Source organism: Diabrotica virgifera, chromosome 8 (genome assembly GCF_917563875.1).
Source record: "Diabrotica virgifera virgifera chromosome 8, PGI_DIABVI_V3a".
Lineage (NCBI taxonomy): Eukaryota > Metazoa > Arthropoda > Insecta > Coleoptera > Chrysomelidae > Diabrotica > Diabrotica virgifera.
The window spans coordinates 7848934-7876649 of NC_065450.1; the positions used below are offsets into that span (position 1 = coordinate 7848934).

Below are 27716 nucleotides of genomic sequence, written 5' to 3' on the forward strand. Positions count from 1 at the left end.
CTAAAAAATGTAACATTTTAATGGACTACTGAGCATTTAAGGTATTGTACTAAAAATAATTTTGTCCACTGTGTATAAACAACAAACTAAATAACCTCACCAAACTTGGAATAATTGATTACAATTTGATATAAAATCCGGCAAAAAAACAAATTATGACATAGTAATTAATTAGAGGCTAATCTTTTATAATTAGGCAATATAAGTAACTGCCACAACAAAATAAAAATTAGTCTTAAAATGATGCTGGCGCGTACAATTTTTGTGTTGTCCTTGACTTCAATTTTTTTTACTTTTAACCTTGGGGTTGAAGGTACGGTGTGTGTGGATCAGTTTGATCCGAAAGATGCGGGTGTTTGCCACAAGGGTGTAAATAATGGAGATTCAGAGTAAGTACAGATCTCACATCTTGCTAATTGTAATTAAAACTATCTACTAATTAAATGTTTACGAATGTACTCACCTTTGGTATAACCTTCATGGTAAGCTATGAGAAAATTGGGTATGAAAAAAATGATCTATAGGTAAATTTGAGTATAACCCCAAAAAAAAACATGGATCTAAAATCAATTTGGGTTCCGTGGAAATTCGAAAAAAAGTTATTTCGTTCATAGTGTACGTGCCAGCAGGTCACCGTAGCTTTTTCAATTTTGATGGGCAAACTCAACGATTTCTTATTAGTCCAGGGCGCATCTGTCTTGAGATGGACGTTGAGAGGTGACTCATATTTTTTTGCAGAAATTGCTTGTAATTAACTCATATAATAGTAATTGAGTTATCCTCCCACTCAAAAAGGTCCGGAACATTGTTTAAATAATCAAAAAGTCAAAAAATTAAGGAAAAATTCGATTTTTTTCTTCGTTTTTTGGTTATAACTTTCAAAGTATTCACTTCCGAGAAAAGTTGCACTAATATTAAAGTTGCGTAATTAAATTTCCTATAACATGTAATTAGTAAAAAGTTTTAAAAATTGTCACCCTTGTTGCAAAACAGCAATAATTGCGAAAAAATCATAAAAAACAAGTAATTGCACTATCCGTTTTTCAACCATTTATACTACACTTAGGACCTTAATGTTTTACGCAGAATGACTATATGATATAATAAAACAACTTTGTAAATTTCATTAAGATCAGTTTAATAGATTTTGCAAAATAAACTTTCCAATCCAGCTTTCGCAAAAAAAAACATTTTTTCAAAATGTTGCAGGACTGAAAATAAAGCAGATAGCAAGTTGAAACTTTCTTTACATATAGAAGAAAACTGTACCTTTCATTTCCAATTTGCAAAATTAAAATCGGTTACCTACCACGGCTTCAGGATTTTTTAAATAAACAATAATTTTTGGTGCTCCGCACAGGACAGCGGTGTTCGATTCACACAAGTTGATTTCCACCAAAATTTCTTACAATCCTTATCTAATATTAGTTTCTCACTCTATATTTTGTTGTATTTCAATATTTTCATTCCACAAAAATTAAACTAATTTGATTATTATTTGTGAAATATTGTTCAAACAATTGCATATGTTTAAAAATAATAAACTTTAACTGCCTTACTAATAAAACACTCGTATTCTAAGGTTATTCCGTATTTATATCTAGAATAGTTATTCTAAGTATAAGATAGATATAATACAAAAATTATTTGTTACCAATAAACTCCGTATAAGTTAGTTATAAGTATTCCCACTTTATTCCGAAATATTAGTTTGGCAACGGCGCAATCTTCTACACAAATGCATAAAACAACGATATATTGGGTAAAATATGTCAATTTTGACTTTTCTCTACAAATAATACACCAAATTCCGTCATTTTTTTATGAACTACCCGCAGTTGCTTTTCACTTTATGAGTCGTAGAAACTCAAAAAATATGTAGATTACATAATTATTTGATGGACTATGGCCGTTGTATTCTCTGCTATATTTTAATAAATCGTTATTTCTTATATTGTATGTTGAGTTTGAGCATTTCATAAAATGGCTTCGAATAAAAGGAACTTTGTATTTTCTGCTGTATTGCAATAAATCGTTATTTCGTATGTTGTATGTTAAGTTTGAGCATTTCATAAAATGGCTTCAAATAAAACAGAACGTTACATTAAATGGAAAAGTGAAGAAAAAATAAACTTTATTTATTTGACTTATAAATGCAATGTAAATATGTTAATTTCAGCATATTTTGAAGAATATTGTTAGAGATTTTCTACATATTATAGAAAATAAAGACCTTATTTTTCTTGTAGAGTGGAGGATAAGCCTCCTCCTCGCTTGTTCACAATAAGTGAATCACCTACTAATTTTTCTAAAAATCTTACATCATCTTTAGGAAACCGGATTTTTATTCTGCTTTGTTTGAAAAAGAATTTATGCTTTCTTTGAAAGTTTTCCTTTTTCGTGTATTTTCCATCATGTTAATTAAATTATCAACTTCCTCGTTAGCCGCAATACCTCTTTAAACACAATTTTTTTATTATATATCTACTCACAAAACAAATCAAAAAATAATATATTTTTGTCTGTGATGACTTTGACAGTCATAAAATAGGTTATACCAGACTTAAACAAGGGTTTGGGTCGGTATAAACTTGGACTAAATTCTTATACCAAGTATAACCTATACCTAAGTTATTCCATGTTTATTGGTAGTGATTTTGCCTATACCTGATTTACTCTCAGTATAACTTTTATACTTCGTTTATTAGTAACAGTGTTATCCTTTAAGTTAAAATAATATATGAACAAAAAAAGTTTTTGTTTAAAAAAGTGTTATTTTGAAGGACAGAGTATGTGTTTTTATTTTGAAATTAACAAATTTATTTATTTATATAGAAATGTACTAAAAATTAAAATTTATCAATAAATATGTCCTGCGCGTAGCACCAAAAATTAATGTTTATTTTAAAAAATTCTGATGCCGTTGTAGCCAACCAATTTTAATTTTGCAAATTGTAAATGAAAGGTACCGTATTCTTCTATATTCTATATGATAAAAAAAGGTTCAACTTGCTATCTGCTTTATGTTCAGTTCTGCAACATCTTGAAAAAATGAATATTTTTTGCGAAAGCTGGATTGCAAAATTTATTTTGCAATATATATTGAACCGATCTTAATGAAATTCACAGTATTCTTTTATTATATCATAATGTTTTTCTGGGTGAAATATGATAGTCGGAGAAATAGAAGCAGATTTTGTGCGTGATAAGTAATATTGAAAAACTATACGGGGATATGTTGAATTAGTTGTGTACACGACTTTCCCCAACGGCCGGAAACCAGAGAGGGGGATGAGGGTAGTTATAAGGGGTCAAATTCGCGGTTTTTATTTTTTTTTGTCACGCTCATGCTCGAGATAGTGCGCCAAAATTTGGGAATAAGTAGATCGTGACGTCATTAAGGAAAATCTCCAGGGGTAGAACTCTGCGTGGCAAACAAAGGGGTGGGGCAGGCATGTATGTAAAAAATATAAGAGGTGTTTTGCGACGTTCGTGATTGAGATAGTGCACCAAAATTTGGGAATAAGTAGGCCATGACATAACTAAGTAAAATCCCCAGAGGCGGAAACCAGAGTGGGGAACGAGGGTAGTTATAAGGGGTCAAAGCCGCGGTTTTTATTATTTTTTTTGTGACGCTAATGATCGATATAGTGCACCAAAATTTGGTAATAAGCAGGTCATGACATAACTAAGTAAAATCTGCAAGGGCAGAACGCTGCGTGGCCGACAAAGGGGTGGGGGAAGGGGTGAATATAAAAATTATAAGGGATTTTTTGTGTAAGTGTGTAAAATTTGGGAGTAAGTAATTCATGACGTAACTAAGCAAAATTTCCAGGGGCTGAAACCAGAGCTGAGTATGAGTGTAGTTTTAAGGGGTCAAAATCGCAGTTTTTATTATTTTTTTTTTGACGGAGCACAACATTTGTCCTCACGCAGCATTCCGCCTCTGGAGATTTTACTTAGTAATGTCATGATCTGCTTATTCCCAAATTTTGGTGCACTATCTCCATCACGAACGGCAAGAAAACCCCTTATATTTTTATACTCACCCCTGCCTACCACCCATTTGTACCCCAAGCAGCGTTCCGCCCCTGGAGGTTTTACTTAGTTACGTCATGACCTACTAACTCCCAAATTTTGGTGCACTGCCTCTATTACGAGCATCACAAAAAAATAATAAAAACCGTGATTTTTCCTTTTATAACTACCTACGTCCCTCACTCTGGTTTCCGCCTCTAGGGATTTTACTTAGTTATGTCATGGTCTACTTATTCCCAAATTTTGGTGCACTATCTCAATCACGAACGTCGCAAAAATTCCCTTATATTTTTTATACTCACCCCTACCCCTATCCCTTTGTCGGCCACGCAGGGTTCCGCCCCTAGAGATTTTACTTACTTACGTCATGGTCTACTTATTCCCAAATTTTGGTGCACTATCTCGAACATGAGCGTCACAAAAAAAATAATAAAAACCGCGACTTTGACCCCTTATAACTACCCTCGTCCCCCACTCTGGTTTCCGGCCGTTGGGGAAAGTCATGTACACAACTCATTGTTGACTGACTCCCATATAGTTTTTCCATATTACTTATCACGCACAAAATCCGCTCCCAGCTCTTAGACTATGAATGTCAAATGGTTGAGAAACATAAAATACGAATACCTACTTGTTTTTTATGATTTTTTTCGCAATTATTGCTATTTTGTAACAAGGGAGACAATTTTTAAAATTGTTAACCAAACCTATATTGTAGGAAATTTAATTACGGAACTTTTTATGTCAGTGCAACTTTTCTCGGAAATCAATACTTTTAAAGTTATAATCAAAAAACGAAGAAAAAAATCGAGTTTTCCTTCATTTTTTGATATTTTGATTCACAATGTTCCGGACCTTTTTGAGTGGGAGGATAAAAATATTACTATATGAGTTATTTTCAAGCAATTTCTGCAAAAAAATATGAGTCACCTCTCAACGTCCAAATGTACTAATATTTTTACAGATGCGCCCTGATCTATATGGATTTTTGGCTGCTGATTTCGTTGCGCTGCTGAGAGTGGATTTTTATCCGAGTTGTCAAAAATTGTTATAAACATTTTAATAGTTTATAAATTAAAAGACTAAGTTTTCAATCTAATAACACATAGAACAATACTAAAAATATTACTCTACATCCCACTAGATTGAAAACAATTGGAACCGTCTCTGTTTACACCTCTGAGGCTTCTACAGCTTCTAAAATTTTCTTTTTTTATAAAAAAAAATTAGAAACCTCGGAGATGTAACCAGAAAAGATTCTTATTGTTTTCAATCTGGTGGGATGTAGAGTAATATTTTTAGTATTATTCTATGTGCTATTAGATTGAAAACTCAGTCTTTTGCTAGCAGTTGCCGCTAGGGCATCCCTGCCATTTCGTTCGTTGCAATCCATGACTGCACGCCGGGGTTTGTCCTGATTGAGTCAGAGAAAGCAGCATATGTGCCTTCTGATGAGAGACTAATAAGTTTCGATACCGGTAGAGGTCCTTGCTGCACTCTCTGATTGAACTAGAATATAATGCGGATGTAGTTACGTGTTACAACGAAATTGAAAATGGTTATTCATTTTTTGTTAATAAATTGTTTATAAGGCTCTAGCTCATAAACTAAAAGAGATACTTAATTTTTTTAAAATTATTTTAAATAAAATTCCAAACAAAATGGTGCTTACCATAAATTAAATTCAATAATTTAAACTCAAAATATTGTGAAATTGGTTCATAATGTAAATTGCTAACTGCAAAAAAAATAAATAATTTTCGCTTTCTCGACCGTAAGCCGGCTTATACGCATGCAAATGAGCCTTTGTAGCATTTATTAATGAGTAAGAATTGTATTTTATGAAAATGAGCCTTTCTTCTTTTTCTTCCTTAAATAATAAATATTTTCTTGTACTTGGCCGTGAATTAGTGCACTTAACGTAAACTGAACACCTGAATCCAATAATTTCAGAAGGCTGTATGTATATTATATGTATTATGTAGAATAATAGTTTTTTAGACCTAGGTCCCATGGCCTCTTTTAATTTAGACACTAAAAACTATCATTGACCAAACTTTTCTTAAATTTGACTGAGACCACTTTTACATAAGGAGTGTTGCGCGGTCCTTTGGAAGCGACAAATAAGGAAACAGAATTTACCGTTTTTACCGATTCGACCGTTACTTGATGGAAGTTCATTTTATCTAACAATAAAACACTAAAAACTTTTGTTTTCTATACTTCCACAAAATTTATTACAACTAAGTGACTACAGCTGTTTCGGCAGAGTGCCTTTCTCAAGTGATTTAGTTTACAATGGTTTGCCTATTTAAAGTCTTTAACTGAAGAGGTTGAGGAGTGGGGAGCTGTTTGCCTCGAGTTGGTCATTCAGAATTATATCTGTATCTTTCAATTTATTAATTTCCATAGATTCTAATAAAGGTAGCTTAAGGCCTTTATTTTGAATATGCAGAATTTGAAACTATTCATTAAAAGAATGATTATGATCTAGAAGGTGAAGTGCGTATGTAGAAGTGTCTGTTTTTCTATTGTTGAAAGCCTTTTTGTGTTCTGCTATCCGTTTGTCAAAGGTTCTGCCAGTTTGACCGATATAAGTTTTCGGACAGTCACCACAAGTTAGTTTGTACACACCACTCTGTAGTTGCTTTCTCTTTCGGCTTTCATTGTTCTTAATATATTTACTTAAGTTGTTGTTAGTTCTGAAAGCTGGTGTTATTCCTTTCTTTTTTACGTATCTGGCAATTTTTGTTGTTATCTTGCCAGTATATGTTAGAGAGCAGAAAGTACTGGGTTCTTTCTGTGGTGGTGGATACACTAATTGCAGGGCTTTCTTATGGAGCTTTTGGTTTAAAATTTTGTTAACTGTTTATTCGTTATAGCCATTGTTTACTGCTATTTGTTTAATGATGTTTAGTTCTATCTCGAAGTTATTTTTTGTCATGGGTATTTCTGTCAGTCTATGTATCATGCTATGGTAGGCTGCTAATTTGTGTTGTGTCATCATCCCATCCTACACAACATAAATTCGCAGCCTACCATAGCATGATACATAGACTGACAGAAATTCCCATGACAAAAAATAACTTCGAGATAGAACTAAACATTATTAAACAAATAGCAGTAAGCAATGGCTATAACGAACAAACAATTAACAAAATTTTAAACCAAAAACTCCATAAGAAAGCCCTGCAATTAGTGTATCCACCACCACAGAAAGAACCCAGTACTTTCTGCTCTCTAACATATACTGGCAAGATAACAACAAAAATAGCCAGATACGTAAAAAAGAAAGGAATAACACCATCTTTCAGAACAAACAGCAACTTAAGTAAATATATTAGGAACAATGAAAGCCGAAAGAGAAAGCAACTACAGAGTGGTGTGTACAAACTAACTTGTGGTGACTGTCCGAGAACTTATATCGGTCAAACCTGCAGAACCTTTGACAAACGGATAGCAGAACACAAAAGCGCTTTCAACAATAGAAAATTAGACACTTCTACATACGCATTTCACCTTCTAGATCATAATCATTCTTTTAATGAACAGTTTCAAATTCTGCATATTCAAAATAAAGGCCTTAAGCTATCTTTATTAGAATCTATGGAAATTAATAAATTAAAAAATACAGATATAATTAAAATTAACATGAAGTAAAACTCCCTAGTGTAGTTGGTATATTTAAGGCCATCGGTACATAATTCGCAAATATTTTACGGGTATCCCTACTTTTTCCGTCTTTACACGGCAAATTACGCGTAGTAAAATTCACACTGGTATGGATATGTAAACATTACTAGAATGTCAGTCTACTTGAAAATGTCATCACTAATTTAAAGAGATGGTTTTTGAATGTTCTTGGATAACTGTTATTTTTATAATTGCACATTATTAATTCAGTTATTAAATGTGATAATTTTTTCACTAACTATGTATTCAGTGATTGTAATAATTTATATGTACAACACAAACTAATAATCAATCGAGAAAAAAAGGAAAGTGTGATTTTTTAATAATATATTGTTACTATGGAACACTTACAATTTTGAACATCTTTAACAACAAAATACTTGGATCACAGAATATATTATTCTGATGTATTCTCTGCTTGTATCTTCCACAAATAATACACAATAAATAACTTTTTATTAAGTTCACGTCTTAAATTAATTATTTATCAAATACACTATATTATATCAATATTATTTAATTAACAACTGAAAATATTCCCGATGCCATGTCAAATATTTAAAATTGTTACTGATTGTCACTGTCTGACTGACAGTATGCTGACAATATTCTATTCGACTGAGTGCGTTGTGTGACAAAGATAGATTTGGAAATATTACCACGGACATTATGTTCATTTTTTTCGAAACCTGAAAAAACCAATAAATATTTGTGAAAAATTTAAACGCAGAATAAAAGACCATATTATTACCGAGCGCCGAAAGTCCCTTAGAATAAATAAAAGTTTCTTTTGAATGAAATATTTGAAATTCAAAATCACACTATATCTCTTAGTTTTTCAACCCTGTAACTTATTAAAATAAACATTATAAAAGTTCTCAGGAACTTTCTGCCCTCGCCAATAACGTAGTCTTTCATTCTGCGTTTAAATTTTTCAAAAATATTTAATAGTTTTCTCAGAATTCGAAAAAAATTAATCCCCATTTGAATAGCATTGCAGCCGAAAATACGTACCCATCGTCTTAATAAAAATTCTAAAAATTTTTAAAAATCCAAACGAATTACGTTCAAAACGTTTTCGGATTTATCAGTCCATCATCAGTGAACCTAAAAGTAAGTAATCTCACTTAATAAAATTGAAAAAGGGTGAAATTTTGAATGTTAAAAAATTGAAAAGTGTGGTTACGATTACTTACTCTCTGTCCTTGCTAAATAGCCACAATGCCAAACACTGGTCAAGATGTATGTTCTAACTACATGGTGAAATTTTAAAAATAATTTGTCTATATTGAACTAGGTTGAGTCTGTCAATGATTTAGAAGGAAGTAGAAATACTTCAAATGTCAGTGACATTGACAGATATAATTCTGAATGACCAACTCGAGACAAACAGCTCCCCACTCAACCTCTTCAGTTAAAGACTTTAAATAGGCAAACCATTGTAAACTAAATCACTTGAGAAAGGCACTTTGCCTCAACAGCTGTAGTCACTTAGTTGTAATAAATTTTGTGGAAGTATAGAAAACAAACGTTTTCAGTGTTTTATTGTTAGATTGTTATACAACAGCCACTTGATGGTGTATATTAGAGTAGTATTGATAAATATAGTCAGTAGTAAAAGCAGGCAGTAGTTATAGCAGTATTGGTGTTGACTGATGTAGGGATTGTAGCTTGCTACATACTTTTAATAAGCACTTGTTTTCACCACGTGCCTTTAATCCGGCAGACTTAACAGAAAGGGACAAAAGACAAGCCTAATATAAAAAAAAAACACATCAAGAAAAAATCTTGTGTTAGATGACAGCATAAAGTTAAATGTCTTGCCCTGCTATGAGGTTCCAAAAATTTAGTGAGTATAAAAAAATGGCAATGACAAGGACAATCAAATATGATTTATACAAATATATACAGTTATTATATTTTAAAGAAAATGAATTAAAGAATCTATCTGCTTATCACATTAAAAGGTTAAACGAAGCATGGCTTATAGATATGTTAATTATGTTATGATAAAAAATATTAATAGAAAATTACCAAAGAATACCGAGTGTTATTTTCTTCAATTTTTATTTTTTTATTTTTATTGAGATTATTTTTTTGCATTATTATTATTCCTTGATTTCGTATTACGACGGAGATGCAAGGTGGACAATAATAACTGGGTAAGAAACATAAGAATAGAATGGAATGACTATAAGCCAAATGACAACAAATTGAGTAATAAGGACGGCGACAGCCGGTTCCCCAATAGGAAGACGATCAATGGGAAGACCATGAAATCGATGGAATGACAACTTACTGGAGGAAAATTGAAAAACAGACAGAATGTCTACACAAAAAGAAGAAGAAGACGAATATTTATAATTAAGGGGAACGACACAAAAGGAGCAGATGTCACATCAGACCATAACCCACTAATCGTTAATGTCACGCTTAAGTTTAAACGTATTAGAAAACCCCAAAGAACTCCAAATATAGATGTTAGCAACCTGAAAGAAGTTGATATAAAAAACAAACTTCAACAGAAAATATACGAAAACTTGGATAAATTAGATACTAACAACTACGAGGTAAACCATCAATGGGAAACACTAAAAAACTGCCTACTTGTTCCATGCAAAGAGATATTAAAAGAACCGATAAGAAAGAGAGACAACTGGATGACCGACGAGATACTCGGCATGATGGACCAACGCAGACAAGCCAAAAACAAAGACAATCACAATTACAAAATAATTAACAATGAAATCAGAAAAAAGATAAGAGAGACAAAACAAACTTACTATGAGGAAAAATGTAAAGAGATAGAAGATCTTCAGAACAAATATGATCTATTTAACCTGCATAAAAAGGTTAAAGAAATGGCAGGGCTGCAAAAAAGAAACCACAACACAACTCTTTTAGACAAAAATGGAAACACTATTATAACGACTGACGAAAAGCTAAAACGATGGAAAGAATATATGGAAGAGCTTTTCGACGACGAAAGAGGAAACCTACAAGACATATCTTTCGAAAACAGGGAAACAAGTGTAGAAATTACAAAGGAAGAAATATTGTATGCACTAAAAAACACCAGTAACGGAAAAAGCCCGGAGCCAGATCAACTGCCTATTAATATTCTTAAAATAATAGAAAATGAGTACATAGATAAATAACATTAAATAGCTTAAAGCTATTTAATGAAATTTATCAGTCAGGTAACATACCCAATGAATGGTTGACCTCAACATTTATTTGTCTCCCAAAAAAGAAAAATGCTAGAGAATGCACCGACCACCGTACCATAAGCCTGATGTCTCACACACTTAAAATGTTTTTAAAGATCATTCATAAACGCATTTACCAAACACTTGATATGGATATTGAAGAAACGCAATTTGGATTCCGTAGAGGCGTAGGTACCCGTGAAGCTCTCTTTGCATTCAACGTACTAATCCAGAGATGCTTGGACGTGAACCAGGATATGTACGTCTGTTTCATAGATTACAACAAGGCTTTCCATAAAGTCCTCCACAAACAGCTAATGGACGTCCTCAAAGCAAAACAAATACAATACAATGACCTGCGAATTATAACAAATCTATATTATAAACAGCAAGCACAAATACGCATTAACGAACACACATCAGAAGAGTTCGAAATTAAAAGAGCAGTGCGACAGGGGTGTGTATTGTCACCACTATTATTCAATGCATACTCTGAAGAAATTATGAAAAGAGCTCTTGAGGGAGAAACAGCAGGACTGAAGGTAAATGGAACGCCAATTAACAACATTAGATATGCGGACGATACTATCTTAATAGCAGACAACCTTAAAGACCTCCAAAAGCTAATGAACAAGATAGTTAAGTATGGAGAAGAATATGGATTATAAATAAACATCAAGAAAACTAAATTTATGAGGATATCAAAAACCCAAAATAATGATGAAAGACTGACAATTAAAGGTAAAACTTTAGAACAAGTAGAAAACTATAACTATCTTGGCACAATAATTAATCACACAAACGATTACTCCAAAGAAATCAAAGTTCGAATAGAGAAAGCAAGAACAAACTTCAATAAAATGAGAAAGGTACTTTGTGCAAGAGAACTGAAATTAGACTTGAGAGTTAGGCTGGCAAGGTGTTACATTTTTTCGACTCTGCTTTACGGGATAGAAGCATGGACTCTTAACGCATCGACTACTAAAAAGTTGGAAGCATTTGAACTGTGGGTGTATAGAAGAATCCTGAAGATATCATGGACCGAGCATATAACAAACAACGAAGTCATGAGAAGAGTCAACAAAAGACTGGAAATATTGGAAACCATCAAGACACGAAAGCTGCAGTACCTGGGGCATATTATGCGTAATGAGAGATACAACATACTTCAGTTGATTATACAGGGGAAAATCCAGGGCAAGTGAAGTGTAGGAAGGAGACGAATTTCGTGGTTGCGTAACTTGAGGAAATGGTACGGATGCACATCAACCGAACTGTTTAGAGCAGCAGCATCTAAGATCAGAATAGCCATGATGATCGCCAACCTCCGTCGAGGAGACGGCACGTGAAGAAGAAACAAAATGCAAAATTTTGACGCATGCCAAAATTTTCAATATGATTTTAAACGTATTCAATTTTTTCGATTCCTGAGAAAACTAATAAATATTTTTGAAAAGTTTAAACGCATAATATGAAAGATTACATTCTTACCGATGGCCGAAAGTTCTTGAAAACTTCTATAATGTTTATTACATCAAGTTACAGGGGTGAGAATAAAAGCGAAGATTTTTTAGTGTGATCTTTAATTGTAAATATTTGATTCAAAAGAAACTTTTTATTTATTCTAGGGGACTTTCGGCACTCGGTAATAAAAAACTCTTTCATTCTGCTTTTAAATTTTTCAAATTTACTTATTAGTTTTCTCAGGATTCGAACAAAATGAATACATTTAAAACACATTGAAAATTTTGACATGCGTCAAAGTTTTGCATTTTGCTCCATTCTCCTTAAAGGGATGCTATTTATATACATATATTATTATTATTCATATATTGAATTCAAATTTTATAACTGAAAATTATTGAATATAAATCTATTCGGCATGATTTGTGAGATAAACCTAACTATATAAATGTTTTATAATATGTATTGTTATATTTCTATTTGATATAAAAATTAAAATTTAATAATGATAAACAAAATTCAATTTAATATAAAATATTTTCAATTTTCTCAACCACGGGCATATAAATTTAAAACAACCTGTATACAACAAATTGTTATATTTAATTTTAAGAAGTGATTAGAATAAGCGTACGAAACTCGGAACAATGTGCTTAGATAAACAAAGTGAATGACGCGTACCATTATCGTTCTTCTCGGAAGGTCGATCATTAGCCTATGCTAAATAAAACTCAGTGAAATAGATGATAGTTCATTATCGTTTTTCGCGGAAGGTTTCGATCATTAGCCTATGCTAAATAAGACTCATTTGAAAGAGAGAATAGGTCATTAAAATTTGTAAATAGTTAGAAAGTATTTTAGAATGGGAATTAAATATTTTCTTTTGAAATCCATTAAGCATATTTAGAAAGATTAAAAATTGGTTTTGAGGAATATTACGAATGAGAGTTGGTGGTGGAAGATTGATTTGTGAATCTGGAAGGGATATTTAGAAAGTAGGGGAATGGATGACAAAGTGAGAGCAGAATGTTTTGAGCTGTCGAGAAGTGAAGTCGAGTAGTAGACGGTAGTGTACGGAGAGTGAGAAAGCCGGTAGTTCCGTGAGTGTGGAGTATCTATCGTGGAACGAGAAGTAGGCCAGGTCGAGAGTAAAAGAACCTCCTTGAGCCAAGAGTGTCCCGGTAGCTGATAGCAGTTTCGAAAAAGGTAGAACACAGCATCACGACAAAAGCAGGAACGAGAGCTATTCGAGCTAGTTTTTCAAAGGAGAACATCACTGGAAGCCAGGACGAGGTTTGATCGCAGCCAAGGATAGCAGGAAAGGGTTTTGTGTGAGGACATTTTCAGTTCACCAGGAAAAGGTCAGTCTCATTTGTTTGGACATGAATGTATGGGTTTTTCGTATTAAATTCCACATAAAAAATCGAATAACATAATCAATAATATCAGAAAAGCTTCATCAAACTTAAATAGAGTTGTTCCTAATAACTCCTAATAGTTAAATGTTAATAAAAACTTTCAATTGAAAACCAAAAGGAAATAAGATTCCCATTTGTAAATGTTATGTTTAAGAATAATAAGAAATAGCAAATATTAAGCATTGGTTGCCTTTTAAATAAAATAAAAAATATTTTGATTATAATTGTAACACATATGTGTATTTTTTTACTCTTTTCTTTTCTATCCCGATTAGGAACCATTAAGAAATATTTAGAAGCCACGGAAGTAAGTAATTAATTTATAATTCGCCCTGAGATTGAAAACATATTGATATGTGGTCTGGTTAATTAATTGGATTAGTATTAATACATTGATTAAATTAAGTAACATATAAGAATATTATCTCATATCAATAATCAAGATCACATCAACTGTCGTCCAACGTGGAAAGCATTGTAAAGTATTTCTAGTGGCAAATTTGAAGGATAGAAAGAGTAAAGCCGGTATTTGAAAATTTATATGCCTGTGGTAAAAAGTGAGATACTTACATTTGATAACATAAAATTTTAGATCTCTTTAGGTACAAATTTTACATAACTGACTTAATATTTTATTTTTACGATATTTACATTTGATATATTTATTGACAATTTATAATATTTGGGTGAGAAAAAGTCGTCTTGGTAACATACTAGTAAAATTTCATATTTGGCGGGGACAGTACTTCTTGAAAACAAATGTCTGTGACAAGAAGCCAAAGCAAAGACAACAAAAAACAAAAAGAACATTCAGACCAAGAAGATATTTTAGACAAGACAATCATGGCATCAGAACAGCAAGAATTATCAGGAATAGATAAACTATTACAACTGATGCAACTCCAGTCACAAAAAATGGATGAAGCAAAAAGGACAATGGATAAAAATCAGGAGGAAACAAAACTAGCAATGGATGAAGCAAAAAGGACAATGGATAAAAATCAGGAAGAAACATCAAAGAAAATGGATAAAGTGGATCAAAAAATGGAGGAAACACAACAAAAAATGGAACAGAAAATGGATAAAGTGGAGAAAAAAATGGATGACAATCAACAGGAAACAAAACAAGCGATAGAAGAGAACAATAAGAAAATAGAGGAACGCATAGAAAAGTATGAAATGAAAATTAAGGATCACATGAAAGAACAAGAAATGAAAATTCAAAATAAAATAAAGGAGTTAATGAATTGCCAGAAAAAAGAAATAGAAAATTTGAAAAACAAGTTTGAAAACGCTATTAAAGCAGACAGAGAAGAAGTGGAAAGAAAGATTGCGGAAATCAATATTCAACAAAATGTCGGAGAAAGAAGAGAAATGGTTATACATAGCATAGATGACGTGAAGATAAGGTTTGGCGGGGATGTAAGAAGATTACACCCAGTGCCGTTCATAAATAGCCTGAAAAAGAAAATACAGCACATCGGAAATTTCGAAACAGCAAAAGAAACTATCAGAAACCATCTCAAAAATGAAGCAAGCCTATGGTTCGATTGCAAAGAAGAAGAATTTGACAGTTGGCAACAATTTGAACAAAAATTTTTGAATTATTTCTGGGGAAAAGTCCAACAATTGGAAATTAACAAGGAATTGCAAAATGGGAAATACAATGATAGGATGGGTATATCAGAAAGGACATATGCATTACAAATTTACTATAACGCAAAACATTTACAATATAATTACTCATCGGAACAATTAGTCGAACTGATTGCAAGACATTTCGAAGAAACGCTGGAAGACCATATCACATTGCAAAACTACAAAGACATAGATAGTTTATGCCAATTCCTACAAATAAGAGAATTACGTGTAAGAGAAACAAAATCAAGAAGGTCGCGAGAAGATTACAGGCCCCGAGAAACACAAGATTACAGAGATAGAAATCAAAATAGGAGGGACTATACAAGACGAGATTTTAATCCCAGAAGGGAAAACGAAAATAGAGACAACGGAAGAGGAAATTATGAACAAAGAAATAGGCAATGGAATGAGGACAGAAATCGAGAATACCAGAATAGAAACACCACACGCTCAAATCAAGAAAATAGAAATAATGGTAGACAAAATGAACAGGGATATCGAGAAAACCGAAACAGATCCGACAGACCAAGAGAAAATAGAAGAGAAGTGAATAATACCCAGACAGATGAATATGACGGAGAGAGACATTATGACGAAAATATAAACAACGATGAGCAACCGGCGTCTTTTCACGACGGCGCTCACTAAAAACCAAAAATCAAACAGGAATCTTTTGTCACCCCAAGGAGTTTATTAAATTGGCAGGAAACAACGAAAAGAAAAATGGAGTTAATTTAAAATTTGTGGATGGATTTATCAACGAGAAACCAATTAAAATTATGATAGACACTGGATCTGAAATAACATTGGTCAACAGAAAACTAATAGAAGAAGTTAACTTAACAAATTTAATTTAGGGTAAATTTAGTGGGCGCAAACAAACGGACATTGGCAACTATAAATGAAGGCATACGAGTAATGGTACGACTGGGCAAGAATATGTATGCACTACAATGTGTAATAATGCCAAACATGTCACATGACATGATAGTAGGAGTGGACGAATTGGCAGAAAAACATGTAGTGATAGATTTTAAAAATAATACGATGAAACTAACAGAAGAAAAAGAAAAAGAACAGGACAAGGAACATGAGAAACAAAATACGGACGAATCAGGTAAAGAACAAACAGTGGAAATGAATTTGGCAGCGAAGCAAGGACAAAGAAGAAAAAGGAGAAAAGGTCAGAAAAAGATAAAAGAAAATGAAACCTGTGGCTCCTCAAAAGAAGAGTTGAGCCCAGAAGAAGAAAATTTGAGAGTATCAGAAACAAAGGAAACCTGGGATTCCTCAAAAGAAGAGACGGGCTCAGGAGAAGAAGAAATAAAGCAAAAAAATGAAAGCAAAAAAGATATGATCGAAACAGTGGCATTTGAAGAGGAGGCATATGAAAACGAGGATGCAGAATACACGATAAAAGTATGTGAAAAATCTGAGGAAAAAGACAGAAAATTGATATGGGAAAAAGGGAAAGACAACATAATATCCGACACTCTAACACAGGATGAGGACACTGAAAATAAGGAAACAATTACTCTACAGGTGGGACTAATTAAAGTAGATAGTAAGTTAGGATATAAGACGTAGATTAAAGTAAGGAAATATACAGGGAGTTGGTTTTGCCTCGAGAAAATTTATTTAAAAATTCAGATAAATTTTATCGAATACAAGGCGGGGATTTGTTATATTTCTATTTGATATAAAAATTAAAATTTAATAATGATAAACAAAATTCAATTTAATATAAAATATTTTCAATTTTCTCAACCACGGGCATATAAATTTAAAACAACCTGTATACAACAAATTGTTATATTTAATTTTAAGAAGTGATTAGAATAAGCGTACGAAACTCGGAACAATGTGCTTAGATAAACAAAGTGAATGACGCGTACCATTATCGTTCTTCTCGGAAGGTCGATCATTAGCCTATGCTAAATAAAACTCAGTGAAATAGATGATAGTTCATTATCGTTTTTCGCGGAAGGTTTCGATCATTAGCCTATGCTAAATAAGACTCATTTGAAAGAGAGAATAGGTCATTAAAATTTGTAAATAGTTAGAAAGTATTTTAGAATGGGAATTAAATATTTTCTTTTGAAATCCATTAAGCATATTTAGAAAGATTAAAAATTGGTTTTGAGGAATATTACGAATGAGAGTTGGTGGTGGAAGATTGATTTGTGAATCTGGAAGGGATATTTAGAAAGTAGGGGAATGGATGACAAAGTGAGAGCAGAATGTTTTGAGCTGTCGAGAAGTGAAGTCGAGTAGTAGACGGTAGTGTACGGAGAGTGAGAAAGCCGGTAGTTCCGTGAGTGTGGAGTATCTATCGTGGAACGAGAAGTAGGCCAGGTCGAGAGTAAAAGAACCTCCTTGAGCCAAGAGTGTCCCGGTAGCTGATAGCAGTTTCGAAAAAGGTAGAACACAGCATCACGACAAAAGCAGGAACGAGAGCTATTCGAGCTAGTTTTTCAAAGGAGAACATCACTGGAAGCCAGGACGAGGTTTGATCGCAGCCAAGGATAGCAGGAAAGGGTTTTGTGTGAGGACATTTTCAGTTCACCAGGAAAAGGTCAGTCTCATTTGTTTGGACATGAATGTATGGGTTTTTCGTATTAAATTCCACATAAAAAATTGAATAACATAATCAATAATATCAGAAAAGCTTCATCAAACTTAAATAGAGTTGTTCCTAATAACTCCTAATAGTTAAATGTTAATAAAAACTTTCAATTGAAAACCAAAAGGAAATAAGATTCCCATTTGTAAATGTTATGTTTAAGAATAATAAGAAATAGCAAATATTAAGCATTGGTTGCCTTTTAAATAAAATAAAAAATATTTTGATTATAATTGTAACCCATATGTGTATTTTTTTTACTCTTTTCTTTTCTATCCCGATTAGGAACCATTAAGAAATATTTAGAAGCCACGGAAGTAAGTAATTAATTTATAATTCGCCCTGAGATTGAAAACATATTGATATGTGATCTGGTTAATTAATTGGATTAGTATTAATACATTGATTAAATTAAGTAACATATAAGAATATTATCTCATATCAATAATCAAGATCACATCAGTATATTATAATGTTCCATAATATTTTTTTTTAATTTTTTTTATTTAAAACAAAGCCGTATCCTCCCGAAGGATATTAGCGACATAACGGTTACAATTTACAATAGATACAAATATCAGTAATTACTAGTACTTATATGATTACATTTTGTACAACATATTGATACGAGATAAATACCCTATTAGTTTTCTGTAATCAAAGTTTTTTTCCGGTAACGTTTGCAAGCTGTTCAGAATGCTATATAGACTTCTTTCAATAGTATATTTAGTTCAATCAATTAAGAAATGATCTATACTGTCTACTACGTTACAAACTGAAAACTTTGGAGCTTCGCTGTTTGTGACTAGGTGTGCGTGTGCGTGTGTATACCTACTATGGCCCAGTCTCAGACGTGTTAAGATTATTTGGCATTTTCTGCTTGTTGCTGTTGGTTGCCACGGAGAAATGTCACTTTTAACCAGTTTTAGTTTCGAAACAGAATTTTGCCACTTCCGGTTCCACGCACTTAACACTTTATTTTTGAAAAAGGCTTTTAAATCACTTGACGCACTCCGATATTCGACCTACGATCCGTCACTACCAATAGCATCGCGAGCACTTACATCTGCCAATTTATTACCTTCCATACCAATGTGCGAAGGTATCCACACGAAGATTACTCTTCTGAGATTTTCTTGAGCTTTCTAAAGTTCCAATTTTATCAACTTCTCTATGGGATGTTTCGGGTAGAGATTTTGCATAGCTTTAATTGCGGAGAGGCAATCGGAAAGAATGACACTGTAGGAGATGTTTTTGCTGTTGATGTATTGCGGGGCTATGAATAAAGCAAAAAGTTCTGATGAGTAGATGGTGGAATCTGTAAGCATATTAAATCAGGTGATTGCTCAGTAATAAGTAGTTGGAGAAAAGAGAGGTGATGGAAAAAAGAATGTGTGTGTACTTTGTACGCACGTAAGAAGTTATACTTCTATTATATGATTTAAACGAAATTAATATACTTTTTATTTATATTTTGTTTAAATATTAAACTAATTTATACTTACTAATTCTCAAACATTTTTATTAGAACAGTGCCAAAAATTAAAATAATAAAAGAATAAAACACACACAAACACATTAAACAAGCCACAAATGATGTCTGAACATTAATTGTCGAAAATTTTTTTAACTAAATACGTATTTTCTGAAAATACAATTATATAATAAATATACTTACAATCATAAAATGTATTAAAAAAAAACAAAAAAGGAAGTTTATATTGGGACTCGAACCAGCGCTGATAAGAGCGGTTGGTATTGGAATTCATTCGCCTTCTCCGCTTAGCCATGGACACTATGTGTCATTATTTACGAAGATCGACTAACTAAACGGATTAAACTTGTGATATTTTGATATTTTTAAAATTGATCAAATTATTTTAATTTTGAATTGAAATGATTTAGAATTGAAAAAATACAACAAAACATAGAGTAAAAAATCAATATATTAGGTGAATATTGATAGAAATTTTGATGGTAATCAAATTATATAAATAAAAGTATTACATACTATGTATTTTGGCAGATCAAATAGGTAGGTTTATACCCATGATACATTAACAATTATTACGTACCTGTTGCTTTTAAAAACTATTTAAAAGTCACTACAATATTATAAACTTTTTTGTTTCTGTCCTCACAACAATAAAACTAATATATTATACATTTGTTTACCTTTACCTTTACCTCCAAACCACAGCTGCCATATCGGATAATTTTTGACATGTCATTTGAACATCCAATCAGAACAAAGTTATAATGCGCATGCGCCGGGCTGATAGGTTTTAACATATAAAAAAATCACCCTCTATCGCCGGTAAAGAAGTATAACTTCAAAAATCCATCAATATTCCATTGAAGTAATGATGCGAATGTTATTTTTGACATAATTGAGAAGTGTCACTGTCAGACTCAAAAATTTCTTTGGCAATGTTTGGCAATTTTCTTCTTAATTGACGTTATTTTCGCTTTATACTTCTGTCTTTTAAGTGGGGATATACTTTTGAGAACATATAAATTAGACCGGTGTAATCTTTTGTGTATTCTTGAATGATACTCACGGGATCAGCAGAGCCGAGAATATTGGTTAGAAGCATATCCAGTTGGTTTTAATCAAGAACTAAAGATGGATAATTTTCAATGTACGTTTTTGCGGGTTCTAGTTGCAGTGATATAGAGTTACTAAAACTTTCCGTTGAAACAGTTTTAGATTTCTTGATTTTTGGAAGAATTTTAGGCTCAAGGAACGACTTGCATTCTGACGTGCAAAAAGACTCAATTTCAGGTGAAGTTATATCGTCAACGGTGCGCTTATGAGAGTTAGATCCTTGAACAATGTTTGTTATCGGTGTTGTTGTGTTTGAATCGTGGGATGCTAACGTTGGTTCTTCTAACACCTGACGTACATGTTGGGAATCTGCATTGGTGGAAACGTGGTAGATTGACATTTCTCCAGATGGTGTATGTGTTTGTTGCGAAGCTGCATTACCTAGGCTGGGTAAAGATTTTTCATTATTTGAATGTTGATCTTCTAGAACTGTTGATTCAGAACACTGAGATGCTTTGTGGCCAGGCTTCTTGCAATTGTAGCAGACCAAACCAGCTTGTGATATGAAAATCCTATTAGAGCTATTATCAAACTCAAGTAGAAATGGTTCCGGAAGTGTTAAATTGTGGGGACTGATGTATATTTGCCTCCTAAAGCTGAGAATATGGTTATATTCAGGTAAGGTGGCACTAATTTTAAGGAATGTCATAGGCGAAGCCGGTACTAAACAAATATTTTGTAATTAGTTGATTAGTATTTCATGAGGTATGGAGGGGCACACGTTGGAGAGGACAATCCTCTCTGCTGGTGTTATTAATTTCCTAGCTCGAAAAATTTCGCCTTGAATTTCAATGTATCCTCTGTTGGTCGTGAAATATTCTACCAGTTGTTTGCTAGATAGGTACACACAGATGCCATTGTTAGACAGTCGAGAGCAGAATATAATATTTTTGGGTTGGATTAAACTTCCCATGGGGATAAGGTATTCTTGGAGTTTGGTATTGTCTAGTGCATTAAAAATGATCGCGTTCTCTTTAGAAGGAAACTGAACTTTTTATGTTGCTAAAGAATATGTTTGTGAGACATTTTGTTGATATTGGATATTGGATTGCATTGCGGTAACATTATTTTCCATGGTTAATAAATTTCATTAAACACTCTTTGTCAATAAAAAGGATCCGACCCTGACCACCTGCAAAAACAAGTATATGTGTCTGTTTCACGACAGGTGTAATTAACGTGAAACCACTGATAACGAAAAATTGTTTATAATAGATTTAACAAACTGTTCCAATATATTAAATTCAAAACGTTTTTACAAAGAAATTAATTAAATCTTGTACACTTACAGTTTCCGCTATAATTAGGCACAAATTCACAATTTATTACTTTGTTTCATCGCTTAAAAATAACAATTTTACGGAGCCCTTGTTAAAACAACATTTCTTATCCTCATAATAATTTGATTTATAAAATTTATACAGTAAGTTTTATTACTGAAACCATGCGGTAGAAGCAGATATGCAATGATTTTTAGTTACAAAATTTTGAATTTACACCTATATAAATATCACCCCTTTAATTATAAATATAGAAAATATAGGAACTACGGAATAATAAAAATGCAAAAAATAATAATTTCAATGAAAAATAAAAAAAAATAATTAAAAAAAGTTAACATTAACCAAGATAATGATTAAGTACTCCCCGTATAAACGGAGCTGCCGGAAGGTTCAAGGCATTTTACATTTTTTAAATTCCAGGTCAAAAAACATAAGTGCTATGTTTTACAATTATTGTTTCAATTGGGATGCATATTGTTTAATAAAAAAATTCATAAATCAACTTGTAGTTGATTTATGAATTTATAACTTACTTAAAAACTTATAATTACTTATAACTTACTTAAAAAATTCATAACTTACTCTCACTTGCTGTTGCGTTTAGTAAATTTCAATTTCCGACTTACCATCGACTTATTTCGTATGCTTTAAATGATGACGCACGGGTAAAGATTCACGGACTCAACTGTAGATGGCGTATTCAGACATAATGATTATCCATGATTTTTTTACGATATTTGCACCAGATTTGCACAAAATGTCTTAATTCATTTAAAGTACAACACCTTTTAAAAATGAAATGTAACGCCTATGGTTTACTATTATATCTAATATTTTTTCTGTCACATCAAAATAAATTTAAAACAAAATTAGTAATTTGATAATGACAGTTGTTTAACATTGTTTTTAGTTAATAAATTAACGTATTTTTCAATACTTCTAAAATGGTATACCGATTCTATTGCAGAACGAGAATTATCGATTTCGAATTCGAAAATCAGCGAATTTATTCGAAAATGACATACATACTAGCACAACCATAGGCGTTACGCTTCATTTTTAGGAGGGACTGTACTTTAAATGAAGTTAGACTTTTTTCCAAATACGGTGAAAATATCGAAAACAAAATCGCGGACAATCATTATGCCTGGATAATCCATCTAAATAGAGGAAAGTAACCAATTATGGAATAGTGCCCTAATATGGAATTCCTTGATTTCTCCGAAAATATAAGTTGGAAGCGCACTACAAGACCATCCTCTATTTCACTCGCTCTCTTTATTATCGTATTCAAACCTCTGTGTCAGATGCGCGAACAATACGTGTCTGACAGGCGCGTTTTGTTTTATCGTCTCGCAGAAAATTTCAAAAGTAAATATATTCAACGAGTATTATTGGTTATTATGCATGAATACAGACTTGTTATGCTATTTAGTATATCAATAGTACCTTTATTTTGATATTTTATGACCTTCTGTAATTAAAACATTACGACTTGAAAAAATGTTGATACTAGTTTGAACTAATGTACAAATCCAAATATGGACAGTCGTTGGTGCCTAATTATGGAATAGTGGATTAAGTGTAAGTGGACTCATTATAATTGTGCTGGTCCAGAGTTTCATAATATATGAATCTGTGATGTCTGCAAGTGAATTAAGCTACTTCTTTCATTTTTCAATATTTTCTTATTTAAATTTATTTGATCTCAGATGTTTATGTCTATTTGTGTTATTGATATGTTGGTTTATGCCTATATTCCATATTATGGGTACCTATTCCATATTTGGTTACTCATTTGGGATTTTGTTTTTTGTTCGATTTTTTTTTGTTAATTAAGATATTTAATAGAAGTCTAATTTTAATTACTACATAAAAATGTATGACTGATGTGTCATAACATTAAATTGTTTTCATTTTTATAAAGGTATTATTTTATATCCCCAAAACAAAATGGTATTCCATAATTGGTGACTTTCCTCTACCTTTCTAATGCTGTGCCGCACTTGATATATATTCCCTATTTAAAAATACGTGGTTGGGGCCGTTGGGGCAGTGGAAGGGAGGGGGTTGACAAATGAGAGATGTGTGTATCATAAAAATGTGCCCCCTTACAACTAAAATCGACCTGTTTCGTCATTTTTTTTAATCAAATAAATACTGCCAAATATGGAGGTGGACTGTTTTCATTTGCCCACCCTCTATAGGCGAAATATATGTAAAATAATCATTCAGAAAAAGTATAAAAGGACGATATTTTATTTATGTACAATATTTTACAGCAAATGTAAATCTACAAACGCTCACCTTCAAAGCGATATAAACAATATTCGGTCATGGTTCAGAAGGTTAGGCCGCACTCTTGGCATTGTACCTAGGTAAGACAATTAGTGAAATGTTGGGAATTAAAGGTAACTAATCGTATGTAGGAAATTTATTACTAGGTAGATAGCTAAATAACATACTAAGTAGATAATTTACTAGTATTTTGGGTGGTATTTTAATGTACAAACTATAATCTAACAATCGTCTTCGAATAATCAATAGGCTTTACCATAAATAGTCTTAGAATCATTAACAATATGTACTGTAACTCATATAGCTTAGTTATCTACTATAACTTAGTATTAGCTACCAAAAAGTAGAAGCTTAATTAATTTTTGTAGTTATTTTGTTTACAGACGTATTTTGTTTAATAAGTTTTAGAATATTCACCGAGAGCTGAGAGGTGCGAATTGAAACTCGGACTAGTATACTTGGTGAGAGCAAAATACAGAATCTAGCATAACATAAAGAAAAATAATAAAACAAAACAAAAAAAATGAAAAAAAAATTAAACATAGAACTATTAAAAGATAATAACACAGAAGAAGTATGAACAGGGAATAACCAACAGACTAATCAGGAAACAAGAAAGGTCAGACCCAGACAAACAGTAAAGAAACACAAAAGAAGCAATCCTGAACACAAGTAAAGTAATCCTACCGAAAACCAAGAGAAAACACAGAGCAAAAATTGATATGATGAAGAAAGTTAAGGCTCAAAATCTCACAAATACAGAAGATAACAATAGAGAAGAATACAGAGAATTGAGAAAAATCGTGAGAAGAAAATGTAGAAGCAAAAAAAGGAAATATAACGAGAACAAACAAACTGAAAGAAATAGAAGAAAAATTCAAAAAAAAAGAAATAAGGTCATTCTACATGGATGCAAAAAAAATAGAAAAAGGGCATCACGTAAACAACATGAGAGATGATAAATAGATACTGCTAAATAAGCCAGAAAAAATAATGAGAAACTGGCAAAACTATTTTACAGAACTGCTAAATAACAGCGAAGTACAAACGGAAACAAACCATGAAATTGAAGATGATCAGATAGCAATAGAAATACCCACAGATCAAGAAATAGAGAACGACATAAAGAGCCTGAAAAATAATAAACTCCCAGGATAACAGAAATATTGACCGAAAGGATAAAATCAGGATGGGCAAGACTAAAAAAACAGATATATGAACTGATAAAACGAATATGGGAAGTAGAAAAAATGCCAGAAGAGTGAACCAATGCAAAGATATGCCCTATACAGAAAAAAGCTGATAGAATGCTATGCGAAAACTATAGAGGCATCGCATTACTAGAAATAGGTTACAAACTCTAGGTAGAAATAATAAGAAAAAGGCTAAATCAATATTCGGGAAAAATATTGGGAAAATACCACGCAGGTTTTAGAAACAACAGATCAACGTCGCACCAAATATTTGCAATAAAAGATATAAAGGCTATCTGTGATGAACATAAAACAGTACTATGTGCTTTGTTCGTCGATTTTAAGTAAGCCTATGACACAATAAACAGAAAGAATATGGGGATACCAAGTAAAATTGTCAGGATGGTAAGGATGACGATGGAAAACACAACAAACGAAATAGCATCCAAAAAGTTCGAAATCAAGGAAGGATTATTTTAAGGAGACCCACTATTAACAATTGCATTCAATCTGACATTGGAAGGAATAATCAGAAAAAGCAGAATAAACATGCCAGAAATGATATTTAAAAACAGCCAACAATGCACAGCAATTGCAGATGATCTGACACTATTAGGAACAAGCAAGAAAGAACTACAAATGTTAAAGAAAAGCATAATGACAAAAGCCAAGAAATTGGGGCTTAAAATAAATAAGACAAGACAAAGTATATGATAATGGCAGAGATAAAAAAAAGAAAATAACATCATAGTACAAATCGATGGAAAAAACCGACTCGTTCCAAAGAGCCAAAGAAATTAATTACTTGTTAGCCATAATAGATGAAATTGGTCATGTGGAAGGGAAGACAAAGGTAAAATCGTTCACAGATAATAATTGAAGATTTAATTTTTTTTTAAATCTTAAAAAGCGGAAAAATGTTTGGCTATAAAATGTTTCTAATATATTCCAGAGAGAAATTATTCAAATAAAAATTGTAGATCTCAGAAATTTCTTTAATTTTAAGAGTTTTTACTAAAAGGGTACCCCCCGTTAAGATAGGCAAAATGCCCTCACTCCCAGAATTCAATTTTATTAATTTTTTTACGTTCTATGCAACTAAAAAATGAGATAACGCGGATTTTTAGCTCGCCACCCCCTTTACCCCTCCCCCCACAGGCAAAAACGTAGATTTTTAGATTTAATTTTTTTTTAGTTGGGGTGCAATGGATTTAAAAATTTCAAAAAATTCACACGTGTAGCTGAGGCTTTTACAAAACATGTACATTTTTTATGGACCCGTAGGTGGAGTGTACATAACCTCAAATTTTTTTAACTGTTTTAAAACCTATAACTTTTTTTTGGAGGGGGCTGCAGGTCCAATTTTTTTTTGCATTTTGTGTATTTTATCAAAAGCTATCTCTCTGATTTTTTTCAGATTTTTCCGTCAGGTGCGCCATCTTGAAAAATCAAGAAATCTGTTTTTTTAGGGGGTTTTTGGGGATTTTCTCCATTTTATAGACTGCAACATAGGTCAACTCAAGGTTTTGTTAATAGATAATGTACAATTTAAAGTAACTGAGTATATTACGATATTCGAAAATTGGGCGAAACACTTTTAAACCCCCCAAAAACCATGTTTTTTTTAAAGTTTTGTACAGTCGGAAAAATTAAAGAATACCCATAAACGAACATATAAAACACGCTGTATTTTCTTGTCACCTTGTCACAAAGAAAATTGTCCAGTGCAAGTACATGTAACAATAATTATTACATGTACTTACGCTGGCCAATTTTTTGTGTGACACGGTGACAGGAAAATACAGCGTGTTTTATATGTTCGTTCACGGGTATTCTTTCATTTTTCCTACTGTAAGGATTTTTGCGGGTCTAATTATATTTTTTGTGGTCGATACAGCCTGAATATTTGTTATATTTTTTTACGTTTTATGTGATTTTAAAAAATTTGGACTCACCGCAATTTTAGCCCACTTCCCCTATTCCCCTCCCCCACAGCCAAAAATGTCAATTTTTCGATTAAATTTTTTTTAGTTGGTTTGCAATTAAATTATGACTGTTATTCTGAAGCTATTTCTTTGTGGCATGTTTGTAATTAACTATTCTAAATGGTCATTTTTTAGTTAAATTGTGGCTTATTTCCCATTTAGAATAGTTAATAATTATTAAATTATAAATTACAAAAAATTCACACGCACAGCTGAGGCTTTTACAGAAGATCTATTTTTATTGACCCGAAGGTTGAGTATAC

At 32.2% G+C, this 27716-nt stretch overlaps 1 protein-coding gene across 2 annotated transcripts in view; it reads left to right on the forward strand.

Annotated features, from left to right (window-relative positions):
* The first annotated feature begins 223 nt into the window (after positions 1–223).
* LOC114335583 (esterase B1-like) overlaps positions 224–27716 on the forward strand; it is a 210499-nt gene continuing 183006 nt past the window's right edge. Inside the window, exons 1-2 of one of the 2 annotated variants that reach the window (XM_050659462.1) lie at positions 224–389; positions 24260–24355. In XM_050659462.1, coding sequence (XP_050515419.1) covers positions 241–389; positions 24260–24355 — 245 coding nt within the window. In that variant the 5' untranslated portion in view covers positions 224–240. The remainder of the gene's footprint in view (positions 390–24259; positions 24356–27716) is intronic. The other variant, XM_028285840.2, reaches the window with a different exon arrangement.